Raw genomic sequence first — 12,849 nt, 5'->3', positions numbered from 1 at the left:
ACATGTGCAATATGCTAGATATGCTTTCAGAGTTAGAGGAGGGAGATTGTTGAGATTATGTACTCTTTAAAACATATTTATTTATTTTTTTTTTATTAATAAAATATTTGAGATATTTCTTCAAATATTCTAATTGCATAAATATTTAAATAAGGTTCATTTAATCATATTATATGTATTAATGTGATCATCATATAAATTCACAGAAGACATAAACACAAGTTATTTTATAATCAAATAAATTGAGTTCGTAGTTGATAAACATAGGTGGGCACTCTATTTATATTTAGACTGTAATAAATTTATTGAATAATTTGTCTTAATTACACATAAATTTATTGATGTGATTTGACTACATTAAACTAGATCACATATGAGATTTAATTAATCTTTAAATGTATGTCAAATTTATTAAATTTCATAAACAATTATTTTATTATAATTTTAATCTTGAGTTAATTATAGTTTCATGATTATGATTGTTATTCTATTTGAGTTACCAATAGGCGCGACATACAGTTATAGTCAAGATTATTCGGTATCTTAGTAGAAGCAACTATGAGCAGTGAGATTATAGATTGACAAAATAACACACATCTCTTGACCGATTTTCAATACTTGATCATAAAATTCTTTAACTAGAGTGTCAACAAAATTAATATATTAAAAATAATTATTAAAGAAAATCAGTAAGTGTCAAAAAATAAAATATATTTAAATTGATTGAATAATTGAGGTATTAATTTAATTAGTGATGTAGTACAAATGGTTGATCGGTAAATAAATCAATGTGGCATGGGTCAAATTATTATTTGAGAATACTATCCTAAATAACATACAATTATGGAAGTTAGTTTCTCTTTTAGTAGAGTGAATTTGTAATTAAATAATCAGGCTAGTTCAATTACATGCATAATTATAATAGCCACTATTGTATATACTCATATGATCTCCCGACTATTTTATTTAATTGATTACACCACTGCTGAATTGATAAGCAAGATAACTAGTAATTTAAATTAAAACCTTAAATATATTATTTGATGAGAAACTCCACTTAATATAATTATATATAAGGAGTTTTATGTTATTTTATAAGAACAAGTGCAATGTCATTTTTTTAATTTTATCCAATCTTCTAATTTAAATCAAATATTTTTTATTGTATTAAGAAAAGAGATAGTTAGAGAGCATAAGGTTTAAGGAATAAAGAGGAGCCATAGGGCATAAAATTAAATTTTTTCTCTCTAATTTTAAGAGAAAATTTTTTATACTGCTAGTTGTTTTTAGTAATAATAAAGGCGCTCACATATCAAGTATAGATCGAACTTGAATCATAGCATTGGTGATAGATCGTGATTCAATAAAATCGTTCGTAACAAATCATGATTTAACAAGATTGGTAATGGCAAATCGTGACTTGAGAGTAAATTATTTTTTAAAAAAGTAAAAATACGATTTCTATATTATGGTAATTTTATATATTTTATGAGAATTACGATTCAAATGTTTCCACTGCAAAACAATTTTTAACCATCACTTGCAAGGGTAATAAAATTCTTCTAAGATAGCATACTGAATAACAAGTTCTATCAGCCAGACATCCTGGCATTATGTCAAAAAGTTTAAAAATTGTAGCTGCATTGTAAAGAGAGATCGATTACAGCAGAATCAATAATAAAATCTTACAGTTTGATACATCAGTAATTCTCGGCAATCTTTGCAACTGAAGAAAATGTCCCCAGGATTGCACAAATCACACCCAGTACAGCAATTGCAGTACTTGAAACAATCTGATAAGGTGAAAAAGCTAACATTAAGAAAGAGAACTGTAGATGTTTTGAGTACTGAAAACAATCTGTTCGCATAGCGGCTACTAATAAAGTTAAGCTTTGAAATGTGCGGTCCTAATATGCGGGGATGGTTATTGGCTGAGGCATTATTATATGCTTCATTGTGTGAATTATATAAGATAAAGAGGTGATACCATTTGAGGGCATGTTTTATACTGCAATTTTTTCTCCAGGAAAGTGTTTTTATCTGCATTCTAAGAAGCCTAAAAGATGAAATCTTTTTTGAAGAAATTTAATATCAGATTATTCATCATATCATTCTATTACCATTTTCTTCATTTTGACGCACAGAAAGAAATTCCTGCAAGTTGAACTAAATTACATTAACATTGAGTTAGAATATGGATACCTGTGTTCTAGTAGCTTTCTTCCCCAAGATTTTTATGAAACATAATGATGGCATTATTATTGCCTGAACAAGAGCCAACGATATATAAGATTATATGGATTTTGAAAATAAAATCCTTGAAAAACTTCAGGACAACAAAGAAAGGATACGGGCAATATTATTGTCCTATTCAGTCACATTCACGGAAATGAATGTTTTTCCCAAAGGATGTAGGCTACTAATATATAAATCAGGCTACAAGCAGACAACGAAATTATCAAAATGCTTGAATTTTCAAAGCACTGTTTTTAGTACTCTGTATAGTCCTTGAAGTTACTGAAATAGCGGCATCTCCATAAATTGAATATTAGGAGTTCTCAGTAGATCACAATCATATTACTTTAACCCTTTGATAAAATACGTACTATAATGATAAGTTAAAAGGCATTTCTTATCGTTTTGTGATAGGAAGCTCTTGCATTTCCATCAATCTTGAACACCCTTCACTGACTCTAGTTATTTCATAAGAGATGAAAGAAAATAAATGAAGTTGAAGAGTAATGCTGGAAAGATTTCCTAGAACAAACTAATTTACATGAATATAAGTATCACCTGAGATTGTTTGCTGTATTCTTAAATTGATATGATGAATTATTCGAAAACTATACCAAAGTACTTAAAAACAATACTTCAAAAATTCTTCAGTATCTTACTCCCTAACAAGAAGATAAAGGGCCCTAGAGCAGCAGGAAGATCTGATTGCATGCTATTGAAGTTCTTAAACTTCAAAAATTGAAATTAAACATTGGAATCAACAATACTACCCTCAAGATTATTTTAAAGTATACTACATTTCTGAGTCTTTTAACACTCCCTCTAAACGATATATGACAGACAGAATATTTGTAAGGACTTTAAATAGTTAAAGCATATTCAGAGTATAATTTTCCTTCTAGATAACCAGAAAATCAATAATTCTCATCCTGCACAATTGTGAGCTCCAGGAAACAACATAGCAAAGCCTGACATTCTTTAACTAAAGCACTGCTAAGTCTACCGAAATTAGCATCCGCTCCAATTTTTCAAATGGTATATATATATTACAGTTGAAACCTAGTTTAGAAAGGATCATGTATGATAGCCTCAATAATAATTCAGTTTAATGAACTGGATTGTCATGATTCATGTATTACCAGAAATTGTATATCTATCAAACAGTGCTGGAATAAACAATAGTTGTTTCCAGATTGAGATTGTAAGGAAAATTGGAGGTACACAAAAAACATCAGTATTATATAATTGGAAATAAAGATTTTTATGCTTACCACAAGTATGCTGAGTAGAGAACCAATTAAAGCCATTACAAGACCTGGCATCAAGCAAAAATATATTTTTAGTCCTTTCAAACTCACAAGCATAAGAAGCAAAGCACTTCAAGAGTGAGAGCAAACTGATAATAAGCCAGAAGCCCAACAATAACCAATGAATCAATAATGAAATTCATTTTGCCATCGGCTGCAGTTACCCTATGCAGGTTCCTTGAAAGGTATGGTTAAGTAAGGTCTGGAATTTTTTTAAAAAAAGAAAAAGTAATGACTGGAAAATATCCATACGCTTGATATTAAAATTTTTGAAACTTCATCCATTCATTATGGAGAACTTCAATACATACAGCACCTATCTATCATAGTGTTCAAAAGCTAATATGGCTGGAGTCAATCAAACCACCCCAATCTGACTTGATTGAAGTTTTGGATTCATTTTCAGACAGTGTTTATATAATTATACATATCTGAACTTTGTTATAATAATGTGGTCAGCTATTATAGGCACAATTAGTTATTCTGATTCAAAATCCATATTAATGTTCTCAGTATGTGGATGCAGAGAATCCCTCAGCCTCCTGGATTCTAAAGTCCTCACAGCTTGTATCTGAAACAATGCTTCTTTACATTGCCACAGGGACTCAGTCGTGCAACCCTCCCAACATAGAATATGAGAATTGCTACATAATTTACTATTGTTCAGTCTGTCATATCTTGAACTATGGTTATAATTACTACGTAATTTAAATTGTTATATTTTTATAGAATATGAGAATGAATATGGTTAAACTAACATACAATTTCCATAACTGTACATCAAAAGGGCCTTTCAAGGCTATGAATTTTCACACACAATGATAAAACTGAAACTGATACTTGCCTCAGGTCAGCTACCAATTGATGCCTAAATCAGTATAACCTATAGATTCTTAATTGCTAATGAAACCACAAACTATATTTTCACAAAATCGCATTCCATTATTTTTAGTTGGGCACTTACCGCATGAAGTACCAAACCACAGAACAATTAATTTTACGCATGATGTCACTTCAAACAATTTAAGCAAAAGATTGAACAAAACATGAAATGTGATACACGTTAACAAACATAAGCTAAAATAAAATTCCATGTACTTCTGAACAAATATGGATAAGAATAAAAGAAAAGCAAAGTCAAGTTCCAAACTTACTGAAAAATGGAAGAAGGAAAGCAGCACAAACAGAAGAAAAGACAAGTGCAGTCCTAAGAAGAATAAAACACCAGTAATTATTTGAAATTCCAGCAGGCAGTAGCTCTTCTATACTCCTGGCTAATGGGTTCATCAAGAGTGCATATTTAGTGAATGGGTTGATAACCTGCAAATGATCAATGTAGAAAAGCTTAGGACCATGTCATATTATAATGACCCTCTCTCAAAAAGACAACATAAACATCCAACTCCTATAATCCGGGTTAGAATCCACTATATCATACTTACTGTTGTCCACACTGCAACTTTTGAAGCAAATGCATGAGGCGGCATATTCAAAGTTATCTGAGACAAGGTACCTTGACCAAACATAAGAAATCCCATTACTGCAACACCCCCGTATATTAGAACGCACAGAGCAAAACTGCACAAGAAGTAATGAGTAAGGAATAGAAACAAAGTCAGGTATAACAAATGGCCTAACCCCAAAAAATAAAATATTATTTACCATGTTATCAATGCCTTGGTAAATTTTGTTTTATCGGCCATTGATTGGTAGATATTAGGAAACACAGAGTGCCCAGAATAGCAAAACCCATAAATACCAATGGCAAATGGCATGCCACTCCACTTCACCACCTGACCAGTTGGATGGAAACCAATACCCTCAATTGTACCAAGAAAAAGCACACAGAGTACTATTAAGATAGTAGCAACGACCCCAGTAGCTGCAAAATAGATAACAAGATGAAGATTGATATACATAATGAATCTTAAAAATTTTCTTTCCCTGAATGTCATAAAACTACTGACAAACAAGTTTGCAACACCTGAAAGATATGAGATAACTCGGAGATCCCTCAACCAAATGGTGGGTAGAACAATTAAAGCAGTCAAAATTCCAAAGAGGTGTGTAGAGTCTAGCTGAAAACCAGGCCAGTCCAATGATGCTCCAGGGAATAAACTGGTTAGATTATCCCCTTCCAAAATTATAAATTCCACACAATATGACTGCACACAGAAAAAGATATCTTAGAAGACTGCTTGAAAATTATTAGCAAGAAACAAAAACAAAATGTTTATTGCTTCACTTACATATAACTCCGTGTACAAAAGTACCTGCACGAAGAACCAAAAATACTTGTGAGAACATTGAATACAAAATGATCAAACTAAGAATAAAATAAATAATAGAGGAGCGGAAGTAAGTTTCCTTTTAAACAATATTGGAGAGAAAACTACTAGAAAATAGAAAGGAATTCTGCACCAAAACAAAATTGGACACATTTATTACATCTGAAGTGCATGATTAACCATCCCAACATAAAAGAAATGCAGAGCAACTAATGTCAAACCAAACAAATGAATTGAATAGGATGCACCCATCTGAACCAAGACAAAGAATAAGGACAGATAATTATCATTACTACCACTTCACCGACATTTTGCTATACTGTCACTGGAAGTTACCAACTTACTGATATCAAAAGACGTCCATATTTGCCAAATGCAGCTTCACCTATATCTGGATAGGTTGTGATGCCTTCCTTGCTCTCAAAGCAATATCTCATAAGAGAAGCTGTATAACAACAGACAACTGCAAAAAGAAGAAGTACGACCAGACTGGCCCAGCCTGCTTCTTTCACTGTGTAAGGAGTTGAAAGAAGCCCAACTCCAGCCATTACATTAATTCCTGGCCAAAGCAATTTGACAAATCAAAATCAGCCCAGAAAAACAACAGAATATGTACAACATAAGACAGCATAGTGTTCCACCAGTTTCTAGCCTAAAGTTACAATTTTCTCATTTCCTTTGATAATTGGTAAGCTTAAATTAGAAGAACAAATAAGATAAATAGACAAATATGAGCAAATTTGCCCACATTTTTATCAATCACTATGAGCATGGCCAGTTTTAAATGTTAAACAGCCCTCCTAAACTTTTTTAATAACTTTAAGAACATAAAAAATACAACTAGGAATGAAGGATGTTAATGATGAAGGCAAAAGAATGTTTATATTCACATAGCTTACCATTAAAAATTGTTTGAGTAAAGCTACAGCCATGTGCAATGGGTAATTCTCCTGTGAGTTGCTTATGAAATGATATTTTCTCTGACAATGATGATCGAGTTCTTGAGATCCTATCCAACTCTTCCTTTTCATATTCAGACAAGAAAGGGTATTTTGCATCCATGTCTAAATTATTTCTGTCTTGACTGAGGAAGCTTGAATATTTAATACTTGGAGAAGGTCCAAGTGTCCCAAAATATGGTGATGCAGCAATTGTATAAGAATCAGTTGTTTCCCTGCCATGAAAATAAAGGTGGAGTACCTCAATGAATTCAACAGAAAGAGCACAATCCTTGAATAAGCATAACTATATGCTCACCTGATATAATCTTAAAAGCCACATTTAAATGTTAGTTTCTTGAACAAATGAAATGTGTGACTTGAGTCATGTGAAAAATAAAATAAGATAAAATAAAAAATGCACTTTCAAGAACTCCCTTCATTGGGATAGTGTTCTACACACATAACAGGGGCTCTAAATTTGTCTTGCCTGCTAATATTTCTTTTATGTGATAAAAAAAAATATTATTCCCCACCTTTCTACAGCTGAATAGAGGACATGGAATGAAAACAAGATAGATTTTACACAATTACAGTAGTTATCTCTTCTTTTCACCTCTTAAATTTTGTAGTTTATATGATGAAAGTTGGTTGTTTAATTCTCTATCTTATGAAGACATATCTAGAAGCTGATTCTCAATTGATAAGTCTCGGCCCCAAAATTTGGTTCTGCAACCACAAAATATATGTTTAGAGACCTTTTACCATACATCATATGACAGCGAAATAGTGAATCAAATTATACTGACCAAGATGTCAGAGCAGGAGCATGCTGTTTCAGCATTTCTGATTAACTTTCTTTCTGCATTGTAAGAAATATTCAAATGGCATGTTTCTTTCCCGAATCCATGGCCTGCTACTAATTAAGTTATTGAACCAAAGGTTTTTACCATTATAACGTGACTAAATTGGCAACTTTAATATTTTTTTCTAACGCTCACAGCCCATGAAAAGATGTTTACATAACTCTGCATTTTTCTGTCACCTTAGTTAAGTCATTTCTTGACATATAGACGAAATGGATACAGATTAAAAATTGATCCTAGCGATGATCTGACTAATAAAATGCAATAGGTCTTGTTGTCTCTAGGATGACAAATGCAGCCCTTCAAGTCCACGTTATGGAGACAAGAAAAACTGATTAATTTCCATCCAACATTTACAAAATATATATATATATATATATATATAGCCAAAATGCTATGTATACAGGGCACTCAAGATGACTTGTTTGTGGTTCTCACTAAAAATAAAGGAATTAAAATTAGTTGAATATCTCATCTAACGCATCAAAAAGCTGATAAAATATTCCTAATTTTTTTTTTATTTTAATATGTAGTTTTGATGATAGTATATACCACTAAATATTATGACTAATTAATTCCATTAAAATATACAAAAAGAAATAACAGAGAGTGATCAGAGGCAGCTTGTGTCGTACCTGAAACTCTGGGGCCATTGCTGAGAAGTGAAAGTACCAGTAGAAGAGCCCCTACCAATACCACCCTCATAATCATATTGATCTTCTTCTTCTTCTTCATCACTGCCACTGCCACCAGAAGCAGAGCTACTACTACTACTTCCAATTTTGTTCACTTCAATATCTTGCTGTTGTTCTTCACCATCTTCATTTTCCAATAAGAACAACTCTTCTCTTTTCTCTCTGTCCTTCTCAGCCATGTTAACAGTACTCACAAGTAAGAAGAATATCAAGACAACAGCTGACCACCCTGCTACTTTATATTTATACCAAAGAAGTGACGAAACCCCTAGAACATGAATATAGTACTTTGGTTAATTTGGAATGAAACACCTGTGCTGTGGTTAAAAGATTTGGGTGGCTGAGATTGAGATTGAAAGTTTTGTTTTGTTTTGTTTTGTTTTGTTTCGTATTCTCATTTTTTTATTTCGTAAGTCATTGGTTTTGGCACAATCCCAGAAATCATCCAAAATCAAAACAATTAATGTCGGCTGATGATGATAAGGAAACTGATTCAGCACGCGCCTTTCTGTCGAACAACTGCACTCAGTTTGTTCATTGGTTCGTCATACTCAGAAGTTGATTTTATTTATTTATTTCGCAGGTGATTTCAAATCTTAAGATCGCGATTCACCATATACAACATAAAAAGTAATCGGTCTAAACATAATTCCAGGCTCTGAAATTGGGCGTCCGGGGGCTGCCTTTGTTGAAAAATGATTGGTCTAAACTATTATATATACGAAAATCATATTAATTAGTTATAATTTAAGATTCAAATGTTAGAATTGTAACGTTATTTTACAAATATATTGCAAAGTGATTTTTTTTCTTTTGTAGGTGTTACTTATAGCGCAGTAACTGTGGCATTAACTTGCTTTAGAAAAGCGCTTTTAGTACAATGAACAATTTACTTAACGACAAAAGTGGGAATAATAGCCCATTTTTCACAGAATCGAGATGTTTCTAGACATCGCCACGTCACCGAAATTGCATGACGGGGGGATATGTCGTCATATGAGAGCATTGTTGCGTAACCACAACTTTTCTCGCTTCCGTGACTATTGGTTAGACTGGAGAGTCGAATTCTCAAATTAAAATTAATAAAATTATGAAAAATATCACTCAGATACTTTTAAATGATACTTATATTAAGGGGGATTGCCACTTTTCCTCTTACAGTAATTAACATATATCATTTATTTTTTTTTTATTTTTATAATGGTCAAAAACTCTCTTGACAGTATAAGTTTACAATATTATCTTTATTTTTAACTACCTTTTATTTATATTTATTATAAATTAAATAAATTACATGAATAGAAACTAAATAAAAAATTAAGCATTAAAAACAAGAAATATATGTTTTGATATGAGCAAAAAAATTAATAATAAAATTTTTTCTTATAATTATTTATTTTGTGAATATTTTCTTATAATAAACATTTTGTAATATTTTAAAATTAAATGTAAAAAGTATAGGAAAAATATTTTATTATTTATCTTATAATAAATTTTTATTTTTCGTTCAGGTTTTCTTATAATAATTTTTTTATCATTTTACTAATAATTTTCTTATATATTTATTATAAGAAAATTTTCACAAAATAAACAAGTATAAAAAAATTATTATTAATTTTTTTGTTCATATCAAAACATATATTTCTTATTTTTAATGCTTAATTTTTTATTTAGTGTCTATTCATGTGATTTATTTAATTTATAATAAATATAAATAAAAGAGTAGTTGAAAATAAGGATAATATTATAAACTTATGATATTAGGGGGTTTTTTGGCCATTATAAAAACAGCAGGGGAAAAAATGGTATATGTTAATTACTGTAGGGGGAAATTGGCAATCTCCCCTTATATTAAACGTATTACAATATTTTTAACATGTATTATTCATATATTTTAAATTGACAAAGTGTGTACTGACATCATAAGGGTAATTTAATTTTTTCAAATGGAAGAAACTTTAATTAAAAAAACGACATGTCATCCGATTTACCTACTAAAAACTGACATGTCATATGATATATATTGATAAAAAAATGACATGTCATCCCATGTATCGGAAAATGACGTCATTTATGTGAAATAATGTTGTTTCAACGGGATTAAAAAAAAGAAAATGATACTTCACTGCTGAATCTACTCCTCCAATTTCGAATTGGAAATTTTTATGGTATAATATATATAATTGTAAATAACATGTTGTTAATAATTTTTTATGATATAATATAGATAATTTTTTACGGATAATTGTTAATAATATGTACCATTAATAATTTATTTTTTAATAAAAATGTATTGTTAAACAAAATAAAAAAATGTATTGAAAAGTTACGTTAATTTTTGGGGTAAATATATATTTTTACCTTATTTTGAGTTTTAAGGGTAAAATAGTCAATTTGTCACAATTCAGTTAACTTTCTAACGGCAGCTAACGGTTTGGTGGATGACAAACACATTTTGTCAACTTAGAGTATACGATTGATACATGTTAAAAGTGTTGTAGTACGTTTGATACAAATGTCATTTAAGGGTATACAAGTGATATTTTCCCTTAAAGTTATTTATTTATTAAAACAAAAGAAGGAACAAAATATATGAAATCTTAACATTATAGAATGGGGCTCTAATTTCTATATAGTTGGGAATCAAATTTCAATTATGAGGACAAACTATTTGTCTTATTCAATTGTGAAAATTTTAAATTACCTTAATTAAATTCTACATTTTAGTCCACATTTTCAATAGAGAGTAGAATTTTATTAAATTAATACTAAATAAATTGATCAGTGGAGCTTTTAACATCCTTATAAAATTCTTATAAAATCGCTCTTGAATTTTATTTCTTAAAATACTCTTAATTTTAATTTATAAAATACCCCACATTAAAAAAATTAATCATCTTCCTACAAAGTTTCATCCCTACATAGAGCATCTCTTTTTAAGTTCTTATTATAAAATACATACAAATCCTAAAATCTTTAATTATTTTCTTCTTATTAGATTATTTATATCTCCATAAGTCAACATTCTTATAATTTTCTTTAAAAGAATATTTTTTATTTAAAATTTAAAATATAAATATAAATTATAAAATGTGGTGGGTTTAAAATTTTGTTAAAATAAGGTTTAATTTAATTTTCATTCGAAACAAAAAAAAATGAATTAATTGTCTTTGGTTATTTAGGTAATTTCAATAAGAAATGGTTTTTATGAGGAATCTAGAGGGGTGTAGAAAGGCTTTCTCTAAATTGATAACCCCAATTAAGTATTAGTTTTTTGGGTCCCAACTTTGGGCCAAAGTAGTAAATTAATAATTTCCTAAATTTATTAGATAATAAATACTCAAAAGAATCTTATTTGTCTCTAAGACCCAATTAATACATGAATTAATTAATTTGAAACTAAATACATATGATATGTATATAATTTCTTTGATATCCTAGCATAACGCTTTATACATTTCATCAGTCTTTGTCATTTTCTTTACACATTTCAAATGTGAAGCTATTATTGTATTCTGTATGCTATGTTAACAAAGATAAGATAGATATTGGCTTAATATATTGTTGTATTTTGTATGTTGTGTTAACAAAGATAAGATAGATATCGGCTTAATTTATTGTCTCTCCAAAACGTTCTATCTAATGAGTTACCATATAATTGTGATCAAGCCAAAGGATCATTGAATGACTGATTCACTCAGCAAGATCAAATCAAAATTATGTCATACAAGTTGACAGAATTAATTCTTTAATTTACATTAGCTTTATACTTCACAAAAATTCATATTATCAACTTGAAATTATCTATATAAATTAATAAATTATCATTTTATTGGTGAGTTAATAATTGTTAACTTATCAATATATTGTTATTCACTAAATTAATAGATTTTCCATATTTCCAAGCTATTAATTTATCAAGGTTTTACAGTATTTTACAAAATTTATAAAATGTAATTATTTACCGTCCACCTATTTTTTTACACTTTTTCAAAAATAAATAATTCTTAATTTTTTTTTGTTGAGCTCCACTTGAAGTTATATTTTTTTGCACCTATCTACTACCGTCTTCAAATCGTTAAGAAAACTAACAGAATATTGTCCAAATTACATAGGTGAAATTACCATTATATCCTTATGACCTTAGCAAAGTCTTAAAGGTTTGAAGACGTCAATGGATAGGTGCAAAAACATATAACTTTGAGTGAAACTCAACAAAAAAAATTAAAAATTGTGTATTTTTAAAAAAGTGAGAAAAAATAGGTGGACGATGGATAATTGCCCTTTATAAAAAGGCCCAAAATTTTTGTAATATTTCCAAATAAGGTTTTTGTTATTATTATTATTACTACTACTACTATTATTTCTATTATTACTAAAGACAATAGTTAAGTAAAGATATTTTTATAACTTATAACTGTCTATTATGATTCTAAGATGAAGTAAACACATCAATGGGAATACTACATGTTCTAGTTTCTATTCCTATAACTCAAGTAAACAACTTATTTTGATTCTTA

The 12,849-nt window shown here is 29.5% G+C and overlaps 1 protein-coding gene and 1 pseudogene across 1 annotated transcript; one reads left to right on the top strand and one right to left on the bottom strand.

The window, feature by feature from the left end:
* LOC127899876 (uncharacterized) overlaps positions 1–12,849 on the top strand; it is a 104,727-nt pseudogene that overhangs the window by 76,200 nt on the left and 15,678 nt on the right.
* On the bottom strand, positions 1,550–8,788 carry LOC102615499 (amino acid transporter AVT1A). Its single transcript, XM_025098825.2, has 11 exons — positions 8,270–8,788; positions 6,730–7,004; positions 6,175–6,389; positions 5,792–5,815; positions 5,527–5,707; positions 5,205–5,424; positions 4,985–5,120; positions 4,697–4,862; positions 3,507–3,550; positions 2,203–2,265; positions 1,550–1,793 (listed from the first exon to the last, which is right to left on the bottom strand). The coding sequence occupies exons 1-11, from the start codon at positions 8,506–8,508 to the stop codon at positions 1,701–1,703; spliced, it is 1,656 nt and encodes a 551-aa protein (XP_024954593.2). The 5' UTR covers positions 8,509–8,788; the 3' UTR covers positions 1,550–1,700.

Source organism: Citrus sinensis, chromosome 9 (assembly GCF_022201045.2).
Source record: "Citrus sinensis cultivar Valencia sweet orange chromosome 9, DVS_A1.0, whole genome shotgun sequence".
NCBI lineage: Eukaryota > Viridiplantae > Streptophyta > Magnoliopsida > Sapindales > Rutaceae > Citrus > Citrus sinensis.
This window is presented reverse-complemented; position numbering and strand designations above follow the sequence as displayed.